At 49.2% G+C, this 22435-nt stretch overlaps 1 protein-coding gene across 3 annotated transcripts in view; it reads right to left on the bottom strand.

Moving 5' to 3' along the window:
* LOC122249478 (uncharacterized) overlaps positions 1-9487 on the bottom strand; it is a 103903-nt gene extending 94416 nt beyond the window's left edge. For all 3 annotated transcript variants that reach the window (XM_086552885.1, XM_086552883.1, XM_086552884.1), the window contains exons 1-2: positions 9356-9487; positions 856-6534 (exon numbers count right to left, since the gene is read on the bottom strand). In XM_086552885.1, coding sequence (XP_086409011.1) covers positions 856-6392 — 5537 coding nt within the window. In that variant the 5' untranslated portion in view covers positions 6393-6534; positions 9356-9487. The remainder of the gene's footprint in view (positions 1-855; positions 6535-9355) is intronic.
* Positions 9488-22435: the final 12948 nt, after the last annotated feature.

Consider the following 22435-nt stretch of genomic DNA (forward strand, 5'->3'; position numbering starts at 1 on the left):
GAGAGAGAGAGAGAGAGAGAGAGAGAGAGAGAGAGAGAGAGAGAGAGAGAGAGAGAGAGAGAGAGAGAGAGAGAGAGAGAGAGAGAGAGAGAGAGAGAGAGAGAGAGAGAGAGAGAGAGGAGAGAGAGAGAGAGAGAGAGAGAGAGAGGAGAGAGAGAGAGAGAGAGAGAGAGAGAGAGAGAGAGAGAGAGGAGAGGGAGGGAGAGAGAGAGAGAGAGAGAGAGAGAGAGAGAGAGAGAGAGAGAGAGAGAGAGAGAGAGAGAGAGAGAGAGAGAGAGAGAGAGGAGAGAGAGAGAGAGAGAGAGAGAGAGAGAGAGAGAGAGAGAGAGAGAGAGAGAGAGAGAGAGAGAGAGAGAGAGAGAGAGAGAGAGAGAGAGAGAGAGAGAGAGAGAGAGAGAAGAGAGGAAGAGAGGAGAGAGAGAGAGAAGAGAGAGAGAGAGAGAGAGAGAGAGAGAGAGAGAGAAGAGAGAGAAGAGAGAGAGAGAGAGAGAGAGAGAGGGGAGGAGAGAGAGAGAGAGAGAGAGAGAGAGGAGAGAGAGAGAGGGAGGGGAAAAGAGAGAGAGAGAGAGAGAGAGAGGGGGGAGAGAGAGAGAGAGAGAAGGGGGAAGAGAGAGAGAGAGAGAGAGAGAGAGACGAGAGGAGAGAGAGAGAGAGGAGAGAGAGAGAGAGAGCGAGAAGAGAGAGAGAGAGAGAGAGCGAGAAGAGAGAGAGAGAGAGAGAGAGAGAGAGAGAGAGAGAGAGAGAGAGAGAGAGAGAGAGAGAGAGAGAGAGAGAGAGAGAGAGAGAGAGAGAGAGAGAGAGAGAGAGAATGAGAATTCCAAAACAAACAAACGAAACAAGCAAAGAGGCCTTTACCTTCCGGCGTTGTTTGCGTCGTGCTTGGTGTTGTGGACGTCGATGGCGGAGTCGTCGAGCAGCGTCTTTCGGCCGAAGTGCACCGCCTTCTTCATCTTCTCCATCATCTTGTGTCCGCTGCTGAACCTCCTGCCGATGCGGAACTGGTGGCTGCGGCTGCGGCGGAACCTCCCCTCGCCGCCATCCTCGGCCTCGGAGGCCTCGCTGCCCGGCTCCGACGCCCTGCTGCCGCCCTCGAGCCCCGTCAGCGTGGTGTCATTCGGGTCAGCCTCCTCGGGCTGCGTGTCGCATGAGGAGTGGCGTTGCCGGGGAGGCGTGGCCGGCCTGTGCAGGTGCTGCGCGGGGGACTCGAGGCCCACCTCCACGCCGCTGTCCTCCCGCCGGTGGGACTTGCTGAAGCCCTCGCCGGCGCCGGTGCCGCCCGTGCCGCCGGAGCTGCCGCTGCTCCCGCTGCTGCCATCGTCCGTGCTGCTGACCATCATGGCGTCGCCATCGCTGTTCCTCCCCTCCAAAGTGTCATCGTCGCTGTCCTCGCCGTCGGTCAGGTAACTCGTGCCGGAGTCACGGTTACTCGAGTCACTCATGGTTGTTTTGGGAGTGTCAGCACAAGCTTCAGCGGATGCGTCTTCACCCGGCGTATTTTCAGGTATCAAACCAGCACTGGCTTCCCCTTCGGAAGAACTTTCTTCAACCGTTTTCACACTTATTCTAACCGCTTTTTCTTGAGAGCTTTGGTCACCTTTCGCTTCAATCACGACTAAGTCAACTGCACTCCATTCCTCATCGCACTCAACACTATTTGCACTTTTCAAAATCAAAAGATTTTCCAAAACCTTATCCTTTTTCCCTTGCCTACCTTCTTCACCCTCGCCTTCGCTAGCGCACTCACCCGAGGCTTCCTCGCGCCCTATTTCATCCCGGTCACGCTCGCTCACTTCGCCGCACTTATCACTTCCCCTGATAGGCCCTTTATCACCACCAACTGCGTCGTTACCGCCGCTCTCCTCCTCTCCTCTCAATTCACAATCTTTCGCAATGATATTCGCACCAGTTTCCTCCCGATCCTCGGCCGCATTTGCTTCCGTTTCTCCGATCGGCTCTTCTGATCCGCCGCCGGTCACTTCATTCACCTCGGCAGCGTCTCCCACGTCACGTGCACCTAAACGGAAGCTTGGCGAGTCCTGCACAGTACCACATGTGTAACACTCGTTATCGGTGACTGCGGAGTCCCCTTGGAGGTTCCCAACGGCAGCCTCCGGCCACTCTGCCTCGAGTTCGAACTCTGCTGTTGCCGCCTGCGAGCGAGTGGTTTCGTCTTCGTTCCCTTCGGCAGCTGACAGGACTTCGTCTTTCGTCCGTTCCTCCCCTACACTCACGCCAGGCGCTTCTACGTCCTCTTTTGTGCGGACCGATTCTAGGTCGTCAGTAGATCCCTGCGTAACACCAACACTACTGCCGTTCTCCAGCAGCTGACCCTTAGAAACGGTTTCCGGACCAGCAGCAACTTCCTCGAGGATAATCGAGTCGAAGTCCCCTTCCAGCGACGAATCTTTGGCAATTTCCGGCTTGTTGCTAGAGGCGGTGTCACAGGCTTCTCCGTCGCCCACTTCGGTGTCTTCCTCCCATATGATTGACACTTCGGGGGAATACCGATCGCGGTACGGCAAAGGCTCCACGAATGTTACGCCGCGAACGCCAACCACCACAGTGCCTCTGTCCTGGCACTCCACTATATAATTCTCTTGCCTCTCGCCTGTACTCTCTGCGGATGCACATAGGCTGCACTCGCCTCCCGCGCCCTGGCTCCCATAGGGAACACAACCACTTACACTCTCTCGTAAAGGGTCTTCCGAGTCCTTTTCTGTATCTGTGTCTTGATTCTTTGGTGTAGCAGCTCCAATGGCCTCCTCCTGGTCGACTCTCCCAGGGGAGCCGTCGGGACTAGATTCTTTCTCCTCCTCTGGAGTGAGGGTCTCCGAAGGGCTCGCGGGCTCTCGTGCTTCGCCAAGGGCACTCAGAGCCTCGTCTTCAGGCGAGGACCCTCCGCCATCGTCACCAACCTGTTCCTTCGAGCTTACTGCGTACGTACGAGGCTCGACGTCGTGTTCTTTGGTTACGCCACGTACATCTGCACTTGCCCACGCCCTTTCCGCCTCTTCGCCTTGCACTCCGCCCTCGCCGCCCTCGTGACAGGGATGTTCCTCCCCGCCCCTCACGTCCTCAGGGACCCGCTCTTCGTCGTGACAATCTTGCTCTAGACAACAGAGGGCCGACTTATCACCCGCCTCGCCGTCCACAGTAGAACCACTGCCAACGCCACTCGCTGGACCGGATGGTATGTCAGATATGACGTCACTATCTCCCTGCCCAGAACACATGGGTGCCAAACCGCCTTTTTCACCTTCACTCGTGTCGTCACTGCCACTAACCACGTCGGAGCAATTATCCTCATCCCCGCTAGCCTCGGCGACGTCGAAAGGACATCCACTTCTGGCACCTTCGCTGACTACGCTGATACTATCAGCGTCCACGTCAGCCGAGACGGTATCAGCACTGCCGGCTGTTCGCTCACCCACATCTATCTCAATTACGGGGTCAGCGCCGTCCATCTCGGCACCCACTTTTAGTTCACCCACTTGTTCTTCACTGGGATCGTTTGCACAGGGATGTTCTTCGTCAGATCGGTCCTCTCCTTCGTGTTCTTTGACTAGATGGTCTTCGTGGCTTTCCCTGTTCTGTTCTTCCTCGAGCTGAACCTCGTGCTTTGATTCTGCGTCATTTTCATCTTCAACTGATTGATTTTCAATGTCTTGTTCTCCAATTGCCTGTGTTTCAAAGTCTTGCTCTTCATTCGCCTGATTTTCAAAATCTTGTTCTTTATTTGCCTGATTTTCACAATTTTGTTCTTCATTCGCCTGTGTTTCACAAACTTGTTCTTCATTCGCCTGTTTTTCAAAATCTTGTTCTTCATTCGCCTGTTTTTCAAAATCTTGTTCTTCATTCGCCTGTTTTTCACAAACTTTTTCTTCATGCGCCTGTTTTTCAAAATCTTGTTCTTCATTTGTTTGTGTTTCACAAACTTTTTCTTCATGCGTCTGTTTTTCAAAATTTTGTTCTTCATTTGACTGTTTTTCAAAGCTTTGTTCTTCATCTGCTTTCACTTCAACGCGTTCTTCATCCGCCTGGAGTTCAATGTCTTGAGCTTCATAAAAATGTTCTAGATTTGTTTTTTGTTCTTGAATTGATTCTTCATCTGGCTGGTTTACAATAACGTGTTCTTCAAGATGTTCTTCCTTGTGCTGTAATTCAGGAAGATGGGATTCAATCATTTGTTCTTCTTCATTAGGATGTTCATTAACAGAAAAGTCTCCATTAAACTGATTTATCAAATGTTCTTCCATAGGCTGATGTTCAGAAAGATCGGGTTGCTCTTCAACAGACAGGCGTTCACAGTTGTCGCTAGTTTGTTCTTCAGTAAGAGTGTGTTCACAAGGATCAAGTTGTTCTTCAAGCCAATGGTCTGACAAATCAAGCAGCTTTTCCAGATGCGGTTCTTCTCTCGGCCAGTCTGTACACATCTGTTCTTCAACAGGAGGAAGTGGTTCAACAGGCTGTTCTTCCAGGGAATGTTCTTGGTTAGGATGATCTTCAGCTGAAAATTCTCCATTAGAACTGGAATGTAACTCGTCGTTTGAAATATATTTGGTAGATTTCTCTTCCGTGAACAGTTCTTGACTAGTGTCCTGTTCAGCAAGATCTTCACTGGGACACTCGTTTTCCTCGCGCAGAAATTCCCTGGTGATTCGTTCTTCAACAACTTTGGCTGAGGAATCTTCACCTGTAAGAAGTTCTTCTCCACTAGGTTGTTCTTCACAGTGATGTCCCTCACTGGAAGGGTCTTCCTCGCAAAGTCCTGCGGGGGAAGGTTCATTAGAGGCTTGTTCTTCATGGGAAGCATGTTCTCCGTGGAATGAACCGTCAACATATCCTTCAACGGAATGTTCTACAGGAATTTGCTCTTCACAAGAACTGTTCTCAGACGACATTCCGCCTTCACCGTGTTCTTGCGGAGGATGTTCACCAGAGGAGCGTTCTTCGCAGGGGAGGTTTTCGGCAACATTTTCTTCCTGAGAATGTTGTAACTCCTCCTGCGGTTCTTCCTGCCCCGCCTCTATCTCATTTCCTCTCTCTTCCTCTTCTTCTGCTTCCTTGCTCTCTTCAATTTCCCCTTTATCCTCTTCACTGGCCACATTCTCCGTCTCGTCCCTGACTATCATCTTGTCTATCCCTTCTTCCTCTTCGTTCTCACCTTCGTCTTCGCCTTCTTCTGCTAAACACTCCTTAATAAAAACGGCCTTTACTTCTTTGTACTCTTCCGCGTTAATGTCATCGTCGAGGTCCTCCATGTCCTCCCCCGCGCTCCTTTCCTCTTCCTCCGTTTTGCTCCTGTTGTCTCCTTCGCTGGCCTCGTCTCCACAGTCCCTATCTTTATCCTCCTCGCCTATCTCTCCCTCGTCCACTGATACGCGTCGCTCCTCCCGAAGACGTTTCAGGTCGGACAAAACAAAGGGTTTTATGACGTCACAAGCATCCTCACCGGCCCGCGTCTTGGTCCTGAAAAGGTCAGGCGCGTCGGTGACACGCGAGGTCGAGTGACCTACATGCTCTCGCCTCGTGTTGCTGTTGTTGTTTTCGGTCTCATAACCGCGTGAGGGGGCATCCGGCACTCGACCCACGGGGGGCAGCGTCTCGGAGGCGGCCCTGTCCCACGGGCGCGAGAGCAGGTCTCCTTCGACCGAGACGTCGCCGCCTTTGCGCGATGGGCGTTCTTCGTCGCCGGGGATCGTCGTGTTGATTAGCTCTGCGGCAAAGCCCAAGATCCCGCTGATCTTGAGATACTCCCGCGAGACGAGGTTGTTTCTTGGCCGACCCATATACCCTCTGTTATCTGTGACGTCATCTCCGGCACCGCTGGGTTCGCTAGCAACCTCGCCGAGTTCCCGTGAAGGTGCCCTTGGCTCGGAACCTCCGCTAGGATCATCGACTGACACCTCCCCAACCGGACTGACCTTTCCACTGTTTTCGAAGGTTACGTCATCTGTGCTTGGGTCAGCCGCGCCTTCGCCCACGCCATACACCCGATCTTCATTTTCACTTTCGTTATTCATCCTCTCAGAGTTGTAAATCATGGGCACCGCAACATCCAGATTCTCTCCAAACATCATCTCCTTCGCTTCGCCGACGTAGGTGCAGCCGCGAAATCCGCGAGAAAGACTTGTGAAAGATGCATTAGTCTGGGCTCGCCCTGGGTCGGCGTCGTACATCCCGTTTTCTGTGATGACGAGAGGGGGAAACTCCTCCGCGGAGTCGTCCTCCCCCAACTCGTCGCACGAGCCATCTTCGTCGACGCTTATGACCTTCGCCAGGTAGGCCTTGCACCTGCCGTGGTCGCCGTCTGTACACCAGGGGACCAGGTCATCCTCCTCGTCACCCTCGCTGTGCAGGACTCGAACGTACGGGTCATAATTGCTCTCCATTTTTTCATCTCAAAACTTATTCCTGTTTGTTACTGATCGGATATCACGCACGCACTCTTATTCAGTATCTCCATTATGGACACTTATTTGTCTAGCGCCGTATTCAACAGTCTCTGTACACTTATTAAATTCACTTAAACTGCTGTAAAGAAGAAAACAAAAATATATAAGACCAGATTACCACTTAACGAACCTTCCTCGTAGAGGGTCGCGGGACGTAACTCCACACTGATAACATGCGCATCCCATTCCCCCAACAAACCGCACGCAACACAACACTACACTGCCTCATTTCACCGACTGTTTACACTTCGATTCACCGGCAACGCAGCTCCCGCCAGCAGTGCCAGAGGGACGCAGCAAAACATTACACTGTCGCTTTCTGTTACATTCTTCGTGTGATAAGACGTTTATCTGGGGCACGAGCATTATCTTTCTTATCGATGGCGTTATCCTGTTTGCATCACTCGAGCATGTCACTGGTTTTCACACTTATCTAGCAATGCACATGTCCGATTGCAGTAACAATTGCCAATGATGCGATGTTGCACTGCAGAATAATCCACCATGTCTCACTTGTTGCAAAACAAATGAAGGAAACACAGCAAGTCACCGCATTCTTGTGAAAAGTTACATGACTGAACACGTCGTAATGTCCGCTCGAGGCTGCAAGTGTATGTAAGAATCTCTCTCTCTCTCTCTCTCTCTCTCTCTCTCTCTCTCTCTCTCTCTCTCTCTCTCTCTCTCTCTCTCTCTTTCTCTCTCTTTCTCACTCACTCACTCACTCACTCACTCACTCTCTCACTCCCGCTCCACACACACACTTTCACACACACAAACTTACGCCAATGAACTCTTGACAAACTAATATTATAAATCACACATGTACTACCGGAACACACAAGAAACGAAACGATATGAAAACCCTCTTGAAAAAAATATAAATAATTAAAAAAACATCTGCGATAACCCTTTCTTTAAAACCCTCATTTGACACTGTAAACGGGAGGCCACGCGGGCAATTAAGATGTTCGGACAAGGCATCTGTCGGATTGCGTCAGTGTGTGTCATGCCCTTTCCGTGGAAATTTTATTTTCTCTTTGGTCAGTCAGTAATCTGGTGTTCTTGGCCCTGTCCGGACACTTAGTCTCTCTGTCTCTGTCTGTCTGTTTCTCAAACACCCCCCCTCTCTTTTTCTTTCTTTTTTTTTCTTCTGGTTTTTCTTTTTGTCTGTCTTTCTTTCTCACACACAGACACACACATACATAATTGTAGTGGTGATGATAACAGAAATAGTAACAAATGATAAAAAATCTTAATGGTGATCTTTGATATAATAGTAATAATGACAGTAACGGTAAAAATACGACAATTACAATAATAATAATAATAATAATAATAATAATAATAACAATAAAACAATAATAATAACAAGAAAAACAATAATATTAATAGAAAATACGACAATGAATAAACAAATAAAAATAATTTCTCACTCTAACTTCATCCTATATCTCTGTTTCACTCTCTTCCTTCACGATTAAATGTCATATTTTACACTTTCATTAACGATCATCAGAACTCTCACGTTTGCCACTCTATCACGCTTAACGAGGTCCTGATCTCACCTTCACCGACACTATCACACATTTTCCTTCATCTTTTTCTGAATATCAAGTCATTCTCCACTTTCGTCATAAATTCATAAGTATTATCGTATATTATAAAGTTCTATCAATGAAAAATGATTCTCGCCATGCATATTTCAGGAACGATGACTGCACAAGTATATGTCGTCCTTAAAAGTAAAGGATAATATTAGAATGCAATATAATGTTTATCTGTGACGTTCACTGTCATGCAATACCACTGCCCCAAGATCATTAGGATTGGATGTCCTCTAGTTGTCACTGACACAAAGTTTACATCACGACATCGTAGCCAATGTTCACTATACAACGTCCACCATTGAAAATCTCTCATTCACAATCACTTCTCTTCTTTTTCTTCACTTTGCAAATCCGCTCTCAAAAAAATCGCGCTTATTACGCAACTCCCACTATCGATTTCATACTCCACCGACAACGAAAACGACAGACGAATTAAATCGCAAACGTTGCCAAACGGTGTGACACAGAAACGTTTTATTTTTCCCCCTTCTCTATTAGATCATTCTCCCCCCCTCCCCCACCCCCCAAAAAACTAAAGCTTCCCAACCGCAGCAGCACACGGCCACCATAGCGCAAACACCACAACGCAGGCACCATAGCACCATCGGCAGAGCAAGTGAAATGCATCTCCCAGACGACTGCAATGCCTTCGATCCGGGTCCCAAATGGAGGTGCATGCGTCGCCTGATGCCTCGGGGCGCCCATCATCCTCTCCGGTGATTTCGCTTCCTCCCAATCTTCCATTATCTCATTGATTATGCTAATCCGCCACTCCGGCACCTCGTTCCTCTTGTCCCGACGGCCAATCCGCTCGAGGAAGTCACGGCGACGGAGGGGAGGGCGAGTTTGACTTGTTTACATCACACCACGGCTGATTTTCAACTTTCACGCCCGCGCGAAAAACACTAGAATGTTTCCCCTTTTTCCCCCGGTGGTAAATGACATTCTAATCCCCGGCGGTGTCCCGACCACGTCCTACACGGTGGTGGTTTCCTGCAGCTCTTCCCCGTCAGCCTCTCTTTCGCCATGCGGTTGGGCCAGGCCACTATGGGGGAGGCCAGATAGGCTCGGGACCCTCTCTCTCTCTCTCTCTCTCTCTCTCTCTCTCTCTCTCTCTCTCTCTCTCTCTCTCTCTCTCTCTCTCTCTCTCTCTAAAGCGCCCCCCCCCCCACACAAACACACATACACACACACAAACACACACACGCACGCAATCTTTTTGATCCTCGTCCAAGTAGTTGCATCAATCAACTTCCCACTCACTGTACTTGCCAACTTATCAACTTTTCTTACGTTAATTAAGACGCCTTCTCAACGGCAGATTTCTCTCTCGCTCACTCAGCACACGCACTCCACTTCTGGCTACGGTAGCCGCCACAGTGGCACCTCTCCCTTGCTTCCAGACTGAGTCAACCTCGGGCACATTCCCCGCGTATCCGTCACAGCGCGGGGCCACGTGCTTGTCATAGCTCGCTGTGACGCAACCATAACACAACCGCGGCTGTCGAGCAGCATGACGTACTGCATGTTACCTGTTCAGGCACACGCCCTACCGCGCCTCCGCCGGGAGATCTCGCCGCCTCATTACCCAGCAGCATCCATCACGTCTCGGCATCTCACCTCTTGACGTTTGTGCGCCGTCATCGCCTCGACATGCTTACCGATGCAACGAGGAGCGAGCCCCTTCGTCGCGCAAGGCTGGGGCCACTTTCTTGTATCAGTCCCACGCACGTGCCGACTCTGACCGACCACTCTCCCTCGAACTGACGCCCGCCGCTGAATGCATCTCCCTGGGGGAATCGCGCTCGCTAACGGCCCCTTCGAGATTGGGCTGAGTCCCCTTCCTGCACACAGGGCGCCCGGGGAAGGACTCAGGGTATATTACTGCCAGGACGTCTCGAGGCTTGCCAGGCTCGGCCAACTGGCGGGTTGGGCAGTCTGGACGAGGAGGAAGGAGGGAGTAGGAAGGAGAGAGTGGGGAGGGAGGGAGGGAGGGAGGGAGTAGGAAGGAGAGAGTGGGGAGGGAGGGAGGGAGGGAGTAGGAAGGAGAGAGTGGGGAGGGAGGGAGGGAGGGAGTAGGAAGGAGAGAGTGGGGAGGGAGGGAGGGAGGGAGGAGGAAGGAGAGAGGGAGGAGGGAGGGAGGAAGGGAGGGAGGGAGAGAGAGAGAGAGAGAGAGAGAGAGAGAAGGCTCGAAACCGGTAGTGAGGCACCCCCACCTCCTCTTCTCCCCGTCCACCCCCTCTCTTCCTCGGCCCCTCACGTTCTGACTCATGACCGGACTCACCCACGTCCTTGCCTCCCTGGACGATAAACTCGCCGCCCATGCCCCTCCCCCCCACCAATACCCTTTCTCACGCCCATTCAATCAGCGACAAAACGCTGCGTAGTTGCGCCCCTATTCCTTTACGTCTGAGACTCCGCCCATCTCTGCCCCTTTTATCTCACTCAGCTGGTAACCAACGCCCCTTTCCCTTCCTCTCGCAGATGGTAACTTCGCATTTGCACCCCCCTCTCCCTCCCCCTTACTTCCCCCCCATTACCCCCCATCTCTCGACTGGAAACTCCGCCCCCTTCTGCTAATTTGGCTTCCCACAGCGGGTAACTTTAGTCTATTTCTCCCAGTAATCTTCCCAAGGCGGGTAACTCTGCGCCCCCGTTTCTTACTCTCCTACTCCTACTCCTACTCCCCCCCCCCCCCGCCAGCCTTATCGCAACACGGAAAGCCTTTCTCTGGCGAAGATTAGAAAGGCGGAAAGCATAAAACTCGAGCAAAGTAGACAGCGCTCACCCCTCAAGGGAGAGGCGGCGGCGAAGACACTCGGGCAAAACACTCTCCGTTTACCTTCGTTTTCCCACAACCGCGATAAAAGTAACGACGATAAGAACCGGAACACCAGCAGCGGACGAGAAATACCGCTCTGAGAAAGTACATATATACATACATACATACACACACACACACACATATATATATATATATATATATATATATATATATATATATATATAATATATATATATATATAATATATATATATATATATATATATATATATACACACATATGTATATATATATATATTTTATATATATATATAATATATTATATATATATATATATATATATATATATATATATATATATATGTGTGGGGGGGGGGAGTTTATATATTAAATATATATATATATATATATATATATATATATATATATATATATATATTATATATAATATTATATATAATATAAATATAAATATATATATAAATATATGTATAAATATATATATATATATATATATATATATAAATATATACATATAATTATATATATATAATTATATATATATAAATATATATATATGTAATAAATACATATATATTTATATATATACACACATATGTGTGTGTGTGTGTGTTTGTGTATAGATAGACAGATAGATAGATAAATAGTTAGAAAGAAAGAGAGAGAGAGATAGAGAGATAAGAGAGAAAAACAAATCTCTAACGACCCTCAATGATAATGTATCCAAATACTTGCGCTCCACGCTATTTAAATACCACAACACCAGCGCCCTTATCGATCGCGCAGGCACTAACATCACTGAACACCTAGTCACACCTGTGTCACAACCGTATCAAAGAGCCAACCAGACCCTTGTCTAAATCACCCACACTCACAAAGCTATCCCACACCCCCACACCCCGCCCCACATTATCATATCAGATAAACCACACCCCCAAATAACCCCCACCCCTCTCCTCCAACCCTCCCCTCCCCTCGTCTCAAATCACAAAAGCAAACTAATTGAAAAAACAACAACAACAAAAACAAAGAATTAATTAAAACCCAGAGATATTACGAGCATATCGTTAATGATGATGAAACTCAACATTTGTCAACGACTTGTTTTACATCCTCCGTCACCGGCGCTGGGACACGTCGCGGCGACTCCGGGGCGAATTAGTATGCATCTCGCGCCCCGCTACGTTCACGTCGCTTGCGAATAATTCTCGGTGGTATCAGGACGTGTCTGCTCGGCGCTGCGCTTTTGTTTTGCTTCGGAAATTAACGAGCGAGATGGACAGCTAAGGAGGGGAGGATGGCGGGGAGGGAGGGGGAGGGGGACATGGAAGGAGAAGGAGAAGGAGGAGGAGGAGGAGGAGGAGGAAGAGAGAGAAGAGGGAGAGTAGGAGAAGAGAAGAGGAAGTGGAGAAAGAAGAGGAAAGGAGAGAGAAAGGTGAAGGAGAGAGAGGAATGAGGATCAAGAGAGAGAGAAGGGAGAAGAAAAGAGAACATAAGAAAAAGAATAATAAGGAGAGGAGGCCAAAGAGAAGGTAAAAGAGAGGGGCACACGCAAACGGTCAGAGAGAGAGAGAGAGAGAGAGAGAGAGAGAGAGAGAGAGAGAGAGAGAGAGAGAGAGAGAGAGAGAGAGAGAGAGAGAGGGAGAGGGGAGAAGAGGGGAGAAAGAGAAGAGAGGAGAGAGGGAGAGAGGGGAGAGAGGAGAGAGAGAGAGAGAGAGAGAGAGAGAGAGAGAGAGAGAGAGAGAGAGAGAGAGAGAGAGAGAGAGAGAGAGAGAGAGAGAGAGAGAGAGAGAGAGAGAGAGAAACAGAGAGACTTTTAACTTTGACATGTTTATTGAGACAAGTGGTTACGTATATCTCAAAAGGATGAGTTTAACATAGAGAGAGAGAGAGAAAGTGATAAGGTAAATAAGTAAATTAATAAATTAAACCGTTTTGACACACGCCGCGAAAATCCCATCCCTCATCCTCGCCGGCACATAATCCTCCTGAGATACATCCTTCCTCACACCATCTCCCCCCTCCCCAATCCAGGAGGCCCTCCGCGTGTCGCGCCTCTCCCTAATGATGAAACAATTGAGCCATGCATCACGGCGCGCGAACCTACTGTATTCACCGGGTATTTACTGTATCCCGCCGTCGCTTGCTGCCGTTTAACGCCGACCGCGACGCCGTGAACTTATACCAAGCCCGGTGATCATGCCTCTCATGATGTACGACCGAAATTATCAAGGAGAACTTAAATAGCGGCGGGGGAAGGGAGGGAGGGAGGGAGGGGGGTACCTACGCGCAGGGAGCCCGGGGTAGACGCGCGCCAAAATTCGTGTGTAAACAAAGAAAAAAAAAAAGACACGAAATTTTAATGTTCTTCTTTTTTTTTTTTTTACTTAAAAATAACATTCCGCCATGTCCATTAGGTAGGCCCCGGATATTCTACAGTGAAAATGTGCTTCGGAATAACTGGTGGGATATCTATTTTTTGGTGTTGATAAGCATAAAAAGAAAACTATTTTGGTTTATTCAACGGCGGAAATATGATACAGTAGCTGTACTCTGGTAACTATACCGGAAATGGGTACTAAGTGGGGGGGGGACGCAGGAAACCCTATTTTTTGTACTTAGCCGAACGAGCACATTGCATTGTGTAAAAAAGAATAAAAAAAGGAAAATTACAAAAGAACAATCAGAACTGACTGCAATTTTCGAGAAAAATAAGAAAAAAAATAATCCACCAATTATTCTGATGGAGGAACGAATCCAACAATACAATACAATAAAGCACCAGTTACCGCTTGCTGCGATCCGATCTGTGACTAAAGAAAAAAAAAAAAAAAAAAAAAACAGACATGTGCCAGTATCAGTTCACCTTGACAGTCATGCGAACCATTTACGTTCTTCCTGCCTGGAGCGACGTGCTGCCGCCCGCGCGACGCCCACGCCCGCACCACGTCGAGGCACATGCGGCCGCAAAAACAAGTCGAGTAACCAGCCACCAGGTGGGCAAGGACAAATACCGTGACGCCAGCTCGGCCAAGCCCGACAGACACGCACGCACAAGTAATCTTACTATATATAGGCGTAGCTAAGAACGGCCGCCATACACCAGTCACGCTCTCTATGGCCTGCAGAGTCGCCGCCTTCTACGGCAGAGAGCACCTCCAACCCAGCAAACCCCCGTGCACCAACGGCTCACCCCAGTAACCCCGCCGTCAAGGGACGCCGACGAAGGCCATGCTGTTGCCGAGACAGGCCTTTAGCCGCTGGAGGAGGAGGAGGAGGAGGAGGAGAAGAAGAAGAAAAAGGAGGAGAAGAAGAAGAAGAGGAAGAGGAAGAAGAAGAAGAAGAAGGAGAAGGAGGGGGACGACGAGGAGAAACAAGGTGTCGTCACACTCCGGAGTTTCGCTGGACGTCGTACGCTCGGCTGCGGCCTGGACTTTCCTGCGGTTGATGGAACGCCGCGATTTTTCTCTCGGCCTCCCTTGCCGAGCTAACGAGTTCCCGAAAGGAAAGAAGAGACACGGAAGAATATTCCTTGCCGAAAAATAAACAAAAAAGCCCGAGAATGCGGATGTACGTTCCCCTCTCTCCGCATTATCTCGAGGGCAATTCGCTGCTGCCGGCGCGATTCACGTCGCAAGAAAGTCGTCGGTCTTCGCGTCCTTTCTTGCTTGGGATCTAATGCGACTCTGAGTCCGGCTGGAGCGGGGATAAAAGCTCCCGGCCTAAAATTCCTTCTCCCAACAGTAAACACTTTCCATTTTGGTCAAATATATTCACATATGCTAATGGATTCTCTATGCCGAAGGTTACCTTTAAATCCGACAAGAACATATCAAAGCCAACTGAACTAGATTATCCCACAGTAAAGTATAACTCCATAAACAAACAAAACACAACAATTGTCGCCACAAACAACTCTTCTTTCTACCCAATAATGAAACCCAGGCATCCGTCCGTCCCTCCTTGCGCCAGGGAGAAACCGTGTTCCGCGAAGGTCCGACACCTCCTAAAAATGTCACTCTTCCCATCAACATGCTACTCATACCTATTGAGTACGGTCTTGTATTGTATCCATTGGCAAGCCCCCTCCCCTCCCCCCCCCCCGGCGAGAGCAAGCAACCATGTATGCACACACACACACACACACACACACACACACACACACACACACACACACACACACACACACACACACACACACACACACACAAACACACACACACACACACGCACGATAGAATTCCAACATCAGGATTCCGACGCACCTGAATCAACCGCGTTCTTAGCACGTCGTCCGGATGTCATTTGTAATCACCTCCAGTGGGTTGATTCCAGTCCCCCCCCCCACACTCCCCACACTGACCCCCGTAAGAAAGATGAAAAATATCAAGACCACAAATAAAATTAAGCTCCTCCTCCTCCATATCTTCATCTACTGTACAAATGTGACACAAGAGGCTAAATCGGACCTTGTCCCCCTCTTCCCTACTTCCCTTAACTCCGACCGGACCCCCTCCCCCCCTCAACCCAGATCTCCCCAACCCTCCACGACACCACGAAGGCGCGAGTGCAAAACCCTGCACCGACTCAGGGCTGTAAACAAGACGAGTTCTGACAATAAACCGAGCGACCAACAATAAAGAGACCCCCTCCCCCCTCCCCCCCTCATTCGAGCACCTTCTTCTGTCCGGATCAACAAACAAGGAAGAGTCCGGATAACCCCCCTCCACCGGCCTCGTCTTCCGGGCCAGCTCAGTCACTTCATTTGTGCTACGGGTTGTCTCAATTAAACTTGTCAAATTCCAAATTTCTCCCTCCCTCTCTCTCTCTCTCTCTCTCTCTCTCTCTCTCTCTCTCTCTCTCTCTCTCTCTCTCTCTCTCTCTCTCTCTCTCTCTCTCTCATTCACTCTCTCTCTCGCCTCTCCGATTCGTCGCACAAGCAATGAGAAGAGACGCGAGCAAACAAATTCCTAGAGAGACGGAGCGGCAACACCTGTCTGTCCTGAGAACAATGTTGACTAAGGCGGGGAGACCAAACATTGTTTTCTTCCTCTCCCTCCCTCCTTCCTTCCCTCCCTACCTCACTCTCCCTCTGCATCCCGCCCTCCCGCCTTCCTTCCCTCCCTCCCTCACTCATTTGCCCAGTCAGAATCTCTTCCCCAAAAAGTTCTTGCCTCTCTCTCTCTCTCTCTCTCTCTCTCTCTCTCTCTCTCTCTCTCTCTCTCTCTCTCTCTCTCTCTCTCTCTCTCTCTCTCTCTCTCTCTCTCGGCCGCTCCTACATCCTCCAGACGTCCTCTCGAGTCCACCGCTCCCTCTCGTTCTCCTGCAGCGTCACCGCCGTATCGAGTATCACTATCATTTCTTCTCCTTCCCTCCCGCCACCTCCCCTCTCTCTGTCTCTGTCACCGTTTCTCTCTATCTCTCCCTTCCCCCATTCCTCTCTCTCTCTCTCTCTCTCTCTCTCTCTCTCTCTCTCTCTCTCTCTCTCTCTCTCTCTCTCTCTCTCTCTTTCTCTCTCTCTCTTTCTTTCCCTCCCGGGTCTATTTTATCCATTATCACTTTGCATTACTCTGTCTTTCGCCTCGTATCTCGGGATTTCTTGGCGGACCGGACCACTCCCCGAATTCTACTATGATAAGAGTACCTTTGGCCCGGGAATGTGTTTCATATGCATTAACTCGTCATGCTGTTAAGTGTGTGTATGATGTAACGTCTGTTTTTTTATATCTAGCCAAATAGCTACATATATATATATATATATATATATATATATATTTATTTATATATACATACACAAACTGAACATTTGTGACTTTACTGGATGTCTGAAACAACAAAATAATCATGAAAACAATGCATCTTTGTACACCTTCCGAAGCAAGCATTGTAGCAAGAAGATATGACAAAGGCAGGGACAGCGAACGAGGTCAATATGAAGGCAGTATGTCAGTGTCCTCTGGTTGCGAACCAGATATACAGGCGAGGAAGCTGCTTTACCCCCCCCCCCCCGCCTTTCCCCGCCCCACCTCAAGCGCTCTCGCTAATTAGCAGTGTGTTGTCCTAGTAACTCGTCAGCCAACACGGCAGCTATCGCATGCATGGCAACAGCAGCGTGGCTTTGAAGACTGTTTGCAAGCACACCAGCCGCTTCCCAAGTCGCCACTGCGGAACCGCAGATAAGAGAGAGGGCGGGGGAGGAGGGGGTCTCGCGTGGACCCCCCGGGGCTCCACCCACGACACTGACGGAGGAGCGAGCAGGTGGGCGTGTCCGCGCTGTCCTCCCGCCTCCGCTTCCTCGTCACTCATTAAGTTCCGTGCTGAATCTATGAACGGCAAGGCTCAAGGTCTTCCACACCATCGTGTTAACAAATCCCAGCAGTCAACCACAACTTGTTTCCTCGTAAGTCACACGTTTCTGGTCTGCATCCCTCGTTCCTCGCGGATTACGTCACAGCCCCCTGCCAGCCGCGGGTGCGTTAACACCCGTGTTTACTGCCCCCTTTAACACAGCCACTGCCCGGCCGGGAAGCCCATTATCCTGCAGGGGAAACAATGCTGCCTCCCACCACTCCAGGGCCGTCCACGCCCTCATCCACTCACAGGGGAAGAACTACATCCCCCGTCGCAAAAAATAACATTCTTGTGTATCACATCAACGGCTATCAGAACCAAGGACACAAAACACAAAACCAAAGCAACACGCAATAATAATTATAAATCGATGCAGAACGCCTGCTATCGCGGCCAGCATCACAATGGCGTTTCTACTAATCACAGGAAGGAAACTGGGTAAGCACGTCACACGTAAGCACTCCTCCAAGCGGGGCCGCACCATCCCCGCACTGTAGCCGAGCCCGCACCATACTGGAGATCGTCCAGCTCCGGATGTTCGCCACGCACGGGGCCCTCATGCGTGTCCAGCCCAGGTGCTCATGCCAGCAGGTCACCACCATCTACAGTCACCACTCATCAGCATGCCCTTGCCACTCTGCATACTCTGCATCCTCAGTCATGCATGCCCGCCACGCTCGCCTTCCTTATCGCAATTATTATTATCTTGTTATCAACCCCGCAGTTATCATTAGGGTTTCCGCGCCACTGGACACGCGCCCTTAAATGTCGCTCCTGATTCACCTCTGCTCTCGTCAGCACACTCAGCTGCATACTCAACCATCACATTCACACGTAATTACATCACACACACACACACACACACACACACACACACACACACACAACACACACACAAAAGATCATCAATCAAAAAGTAATCATACTTACGTTACATATCAACATTACCTGTACATTAATTTTCTTGTAAACCACTCACCCGCCATAATTACAACTATGTACACGGTAAATTCCCCTTAACGAGACAGTTAATTACCGCCATCATTTTCCCCTCCTACTTTCCTTCATAGGAACGGAGGAGGGGAAAGGAGAGGGGAGAGGGGAGAGGGAAGAGGGGGAGGGAGAGGAAAACGGGAAGGATGGAGGGGGAAGTTTCGTGAAAAGGAAGGGGAGAAAAGAGAGAGACGGTGGAAAGGGAATAGGGAGAGAGGGAAAAAGAGGGGAAAGGGAAGAGGGAAAGGGAAGATGAAGAGGGGAAAGGGAGCAAGAAGGGTGAGTAAAAACAACACAAAGGCAAAGTCCGCTGTTTTAAACGTTTTGCAACTTTCTACTAAAATGTTTTGCTATAATTTTCAACTTTTTCTTCTCTCCCTATAACAACATAATTGCTCTGGTATTCTTTTTCCTCGCTACTCCCCTTTGCTGTTAGAATATGATAATGCATTTTTAGAGTTTCATTAATTGACTCGTTATTTAGGCGCCGTATACAATATAAAATAGTGTCTCTCTCTCCATCTCTTGTACTTTCCCCTTTTATTCATCATTTTCCTCCTCTTGCTGTTTTTTCCCTTTTTCTCATCATCTTATCCTCTTCTTCCTCGTCTTGCTCTTTCCCCTTTTCCTCAATATCCTTTCCCGCTCCCTCTTCCTCATATTTTTTCCTCTTCTCCTCATCCTCCCTCTCTTCCCCGTCTCCCTCTTACTCTTCTTGCTCTACTTCTTTTCCTCATCCCCCCCCCCTCCTTCTTTTCCCTCTCCCTTTATCTAAATCATCTTTCCTTCCCTCCTCTTCCTCGTTTCCTTTCCCCTCTCCCTCTAACTCATCCTCTTTACTCCTTGTTCGTTTCCCTTCCCTTCTCTTTCTCTTTCTCTTCCTCTTCTCACTCCTTGTTCCTTCCCTGGCGGGAGTTGGCGCGTGGTGGAGCATGAAGTTGAACTGATCAGCGAGTCCGGGACCGGGCCCTGTCCCCTCAACTGCACCCACATGGTCGATGACCCCACACTGAGCTGCAGGGCCGGTCGACCTTACTGCCAGCTTAGGGGTAGGAGTAGGAGTAGGGGTAGGAGTAGGGGTAGGGGTAGGGGTAGGGGTAGGGGGAGAGGGAGAGGGAGAGGGAGGGGGAGGGGAGAAGGAAAGGAAGGGGGAGAGGAATGAAGGAGGGGGAAGAAGGAAAGGGAGAGGGAGGAGAAGGGGAAGACGGATGGGGAAGGAGAGGAATAAAAGAGAGGGAGAAGAGCGAGGAAGGAGGGAAATGGAAAAGGGAAACAAGGAGGGAGGAGCTGGAGATAGGGGAAGAAAAGGAGTAGAAGGGGAGCGAGTAAAGAGAAGACGGAAGGGGGAAAAATTGTCCCCGTCAACGCACCAGGGATAGATATTGCGGAACAGCATCCTTACGGCGGGCAGGACATCCTCACGGTCAATCCGCTCGCCGGGAATCACGGGACCGCTTTCCCTAAATCTCGCAAGATCTTCCGATGCGGATTCATAGCGTCTTACGAGCTGTATCTTTTTCCCTTTTCTTTATCCATTAATCGCTTTGGGGGAGACGGGGCTGGGGCATATGGCGGGGGAGGGAGGAGGGATGAGGGAGAAGGGAGGAGGAGGGAGGAGGGGGGAGGGAGGGAAGGGAAGACCTGTGTGATTCAGAGAAACGGCCGGAGGGACATTTGGCATGCTGTTGTCGTCTGTTTCGGGGGGAGGGGGGGAGGGGATGAAGTTGGGTCACTGGGGGTCGTCTCTGGAGGAAGTGCGTTCGCCCCTTGGATGACCCTGGGGCTCATTTAGAGGATTTTTTTTTAATATCATGTATGAAAACAAGGAATAATTTATGATAAACAAAGTCTCTCTTTTCTACTTAATTCTCCTCTCTCTCTCTCTCTGTCTCTCTCCCGGGCACATTTTCAAGCTCCCCTATCTCTTCCTATTTCTCCCCCCCCCCCTCTTTCTCTCGCTCTCCTTCCTCTCCCTCCCTAAGCCACACATAAAACACCCGCACGAGCTCGCGCCGCACCACGCAATTTGCGGCGGAACACAAGCAAATGATATAATAGTCTCCATCCGCCCATAAGATTACATTCTGGAAGTGGTTTACGCTTTTCAACTCATGAATTATAAAATGAGAGCTGTGGCGAGTCACCGCTTGTGACATTCACCACTTGGATATCTTTCACTGATGTCCCTATATCAACTGAAAAAGTGACTAACAGAGTATAAGTAATGCTGGTGTATATGTATATATATATATATATATATATATATATATATATATATATATATATATATATATATATATATATATATATATATATTCATATATATATTCACATATATCAGTCTTCATGTTTATGTACCGTTCCTTGTGTCATCAATCTCTCTTAAACATAATTGATATACATGTCTATAGAAAAAGTATATATAGTAAATATACTGAAACAATACGATCTGTAAACACTGCCACACTATAACACATTCACGGATCGAACTCTGTAAACAGATTCTCTGACGCGAGGTGTCACCGGCATATCTCGGTGGAGTCAGCACATTCTGACCTGCTGTTGGGTATACTGATCGCGTGATTGACACACACAAGTGATTGCGTGGACATGCCCTCGTGCATCCACATCCACAAGGAAATTTCCACGGATATTTCCGCCGACTATACCCTCATTTTGTAGTTGTTGCATTAATGACTCAGGGCTCCTAGCACCGCCAGCTACAGAAAAGATATAGTCTAACTATATCCTCCGTGACAAAACAATGAACCTCAACCTGCTTAGTCTGACTGAACACGCCAAGATGCCTTCTTCCTCGCTCGCCCTCGCACGCACACACGCCCAACAGAGGAACAGACGTCACTCCTAACCCCAACAGTTGGTGCCCTATGCGCGCTTGGACGCACCCACGCCCGCATTGGCTAGTAATTGAAGGGACCCCGAGACCTGTTGTTGTAGTGGCCAATCAGTGTAAAACTGTTTGAAGGACTCAATAGAGAGAGCGCGCGCTAGAAGCCCTATCTCTCTAAATCCGTACTTAAGCATCTAGAATACTGATTAATACGTCTATTATCTATAGCAGTAGTTGTATAAATCTCGACGGACTTTAAATAACCGATATCAATATTTGAGGGTGAATCAGGGAGCGTATGCCCTCAGAAAATAAAAAAGCTAATTCTATTATTACAACACGGAAAATTGAGAATGAAATATAAAAATACATATACAAGTTTCCATTCTGACAAAACATAAATGTATATACATACACACACACACACATATACACACATATACATATGTAAACACGACAAAAGGAAAATTGATTCTCGTCTGCATTCCCGAATTCGACGATCGCATTGCGACGCACCGAGGCGACGAGCGCGGATCAGCTTTAGCGTCGGGGCATCACGGAACTCCAGCAGGTGATAGGCAACAGGGAGGCTGACGCTCAGTATGGCAGGGAGCTGCCTCCCCTGCCCCCCCTCCCCCCATCCTGGATGGAGCCGCCCGTTCCTTGCTGACGCCCTCCAGGTGCAGTGTTCACACGGGTGTTAGTCTGCGAGTGCACGGCAGCCACGCCCTCCCGATGCCCCGTTCTGGAAGCGCCCATCAGCATCGCGCCCCTGCCGCCCTCGTCGTCACCCAGCGGCTAGATCGACCGAGAACTCGGGATTGTCTATGGCGTTTGTCGTGGGCGTGGAAGTTCATTACTGCAGTGGAAAAGTCGCCAGAAAAAAGACTTTGCAATTATCATCGTAACCAGTATCATCATAATTCAACTTGCCGATGTTGAAAAGGGGAGCTAAAAATATAAAAGAACTTTGCACTTACTGTAACCCCTGATACCCCCTCCCCTTGGGCCCCCATGGACCCCATCCCCCTCAACCAAAGCAGGGCTCAGTGCCCCGTTGATTAATGGCCTAAGTTTGGACAGCCGCTAAATATTTCTCGCACTTCTTGTTCGTTATGCATTTCGTACCCACCCTTCTCTCTCTTTCTCTCTCTCTCTCTCTCTCTCTCTCTCTCTCTCTCTCTCTCTCTCTCTCTCTCTCTCTCTCTCTCTCTCTCTCTCTCTCTCTCTCTCTCTCTCTCTTACTCCTTTACTCATTCAATCACTCATTCCCTTACTCCCTTCCTTATTGCCTTAATCCCTTATTCACTCCCTTCCTGACTCCCTTCTTCTCCCCTCCCCTCCCTAGGTGGGCGTTCCCTCGCAGCAAGTGT

Source organism: Penaeus japonicus, unplaced genomic scaffold (genome assembly GCF_977035675.1).
Source record: "Penaeus japonicus unplaced genomic scaffold, GWHDUDI00000001_assembly GWHDUDI00000027, whole genome shotgun sequence".
Lineage (NCBI taxonomy): Eukaryota > Metazoa > Arthropoda > Malacostraca > Decapoda > Penaeidae > Penaeus > Penaeus japonicus.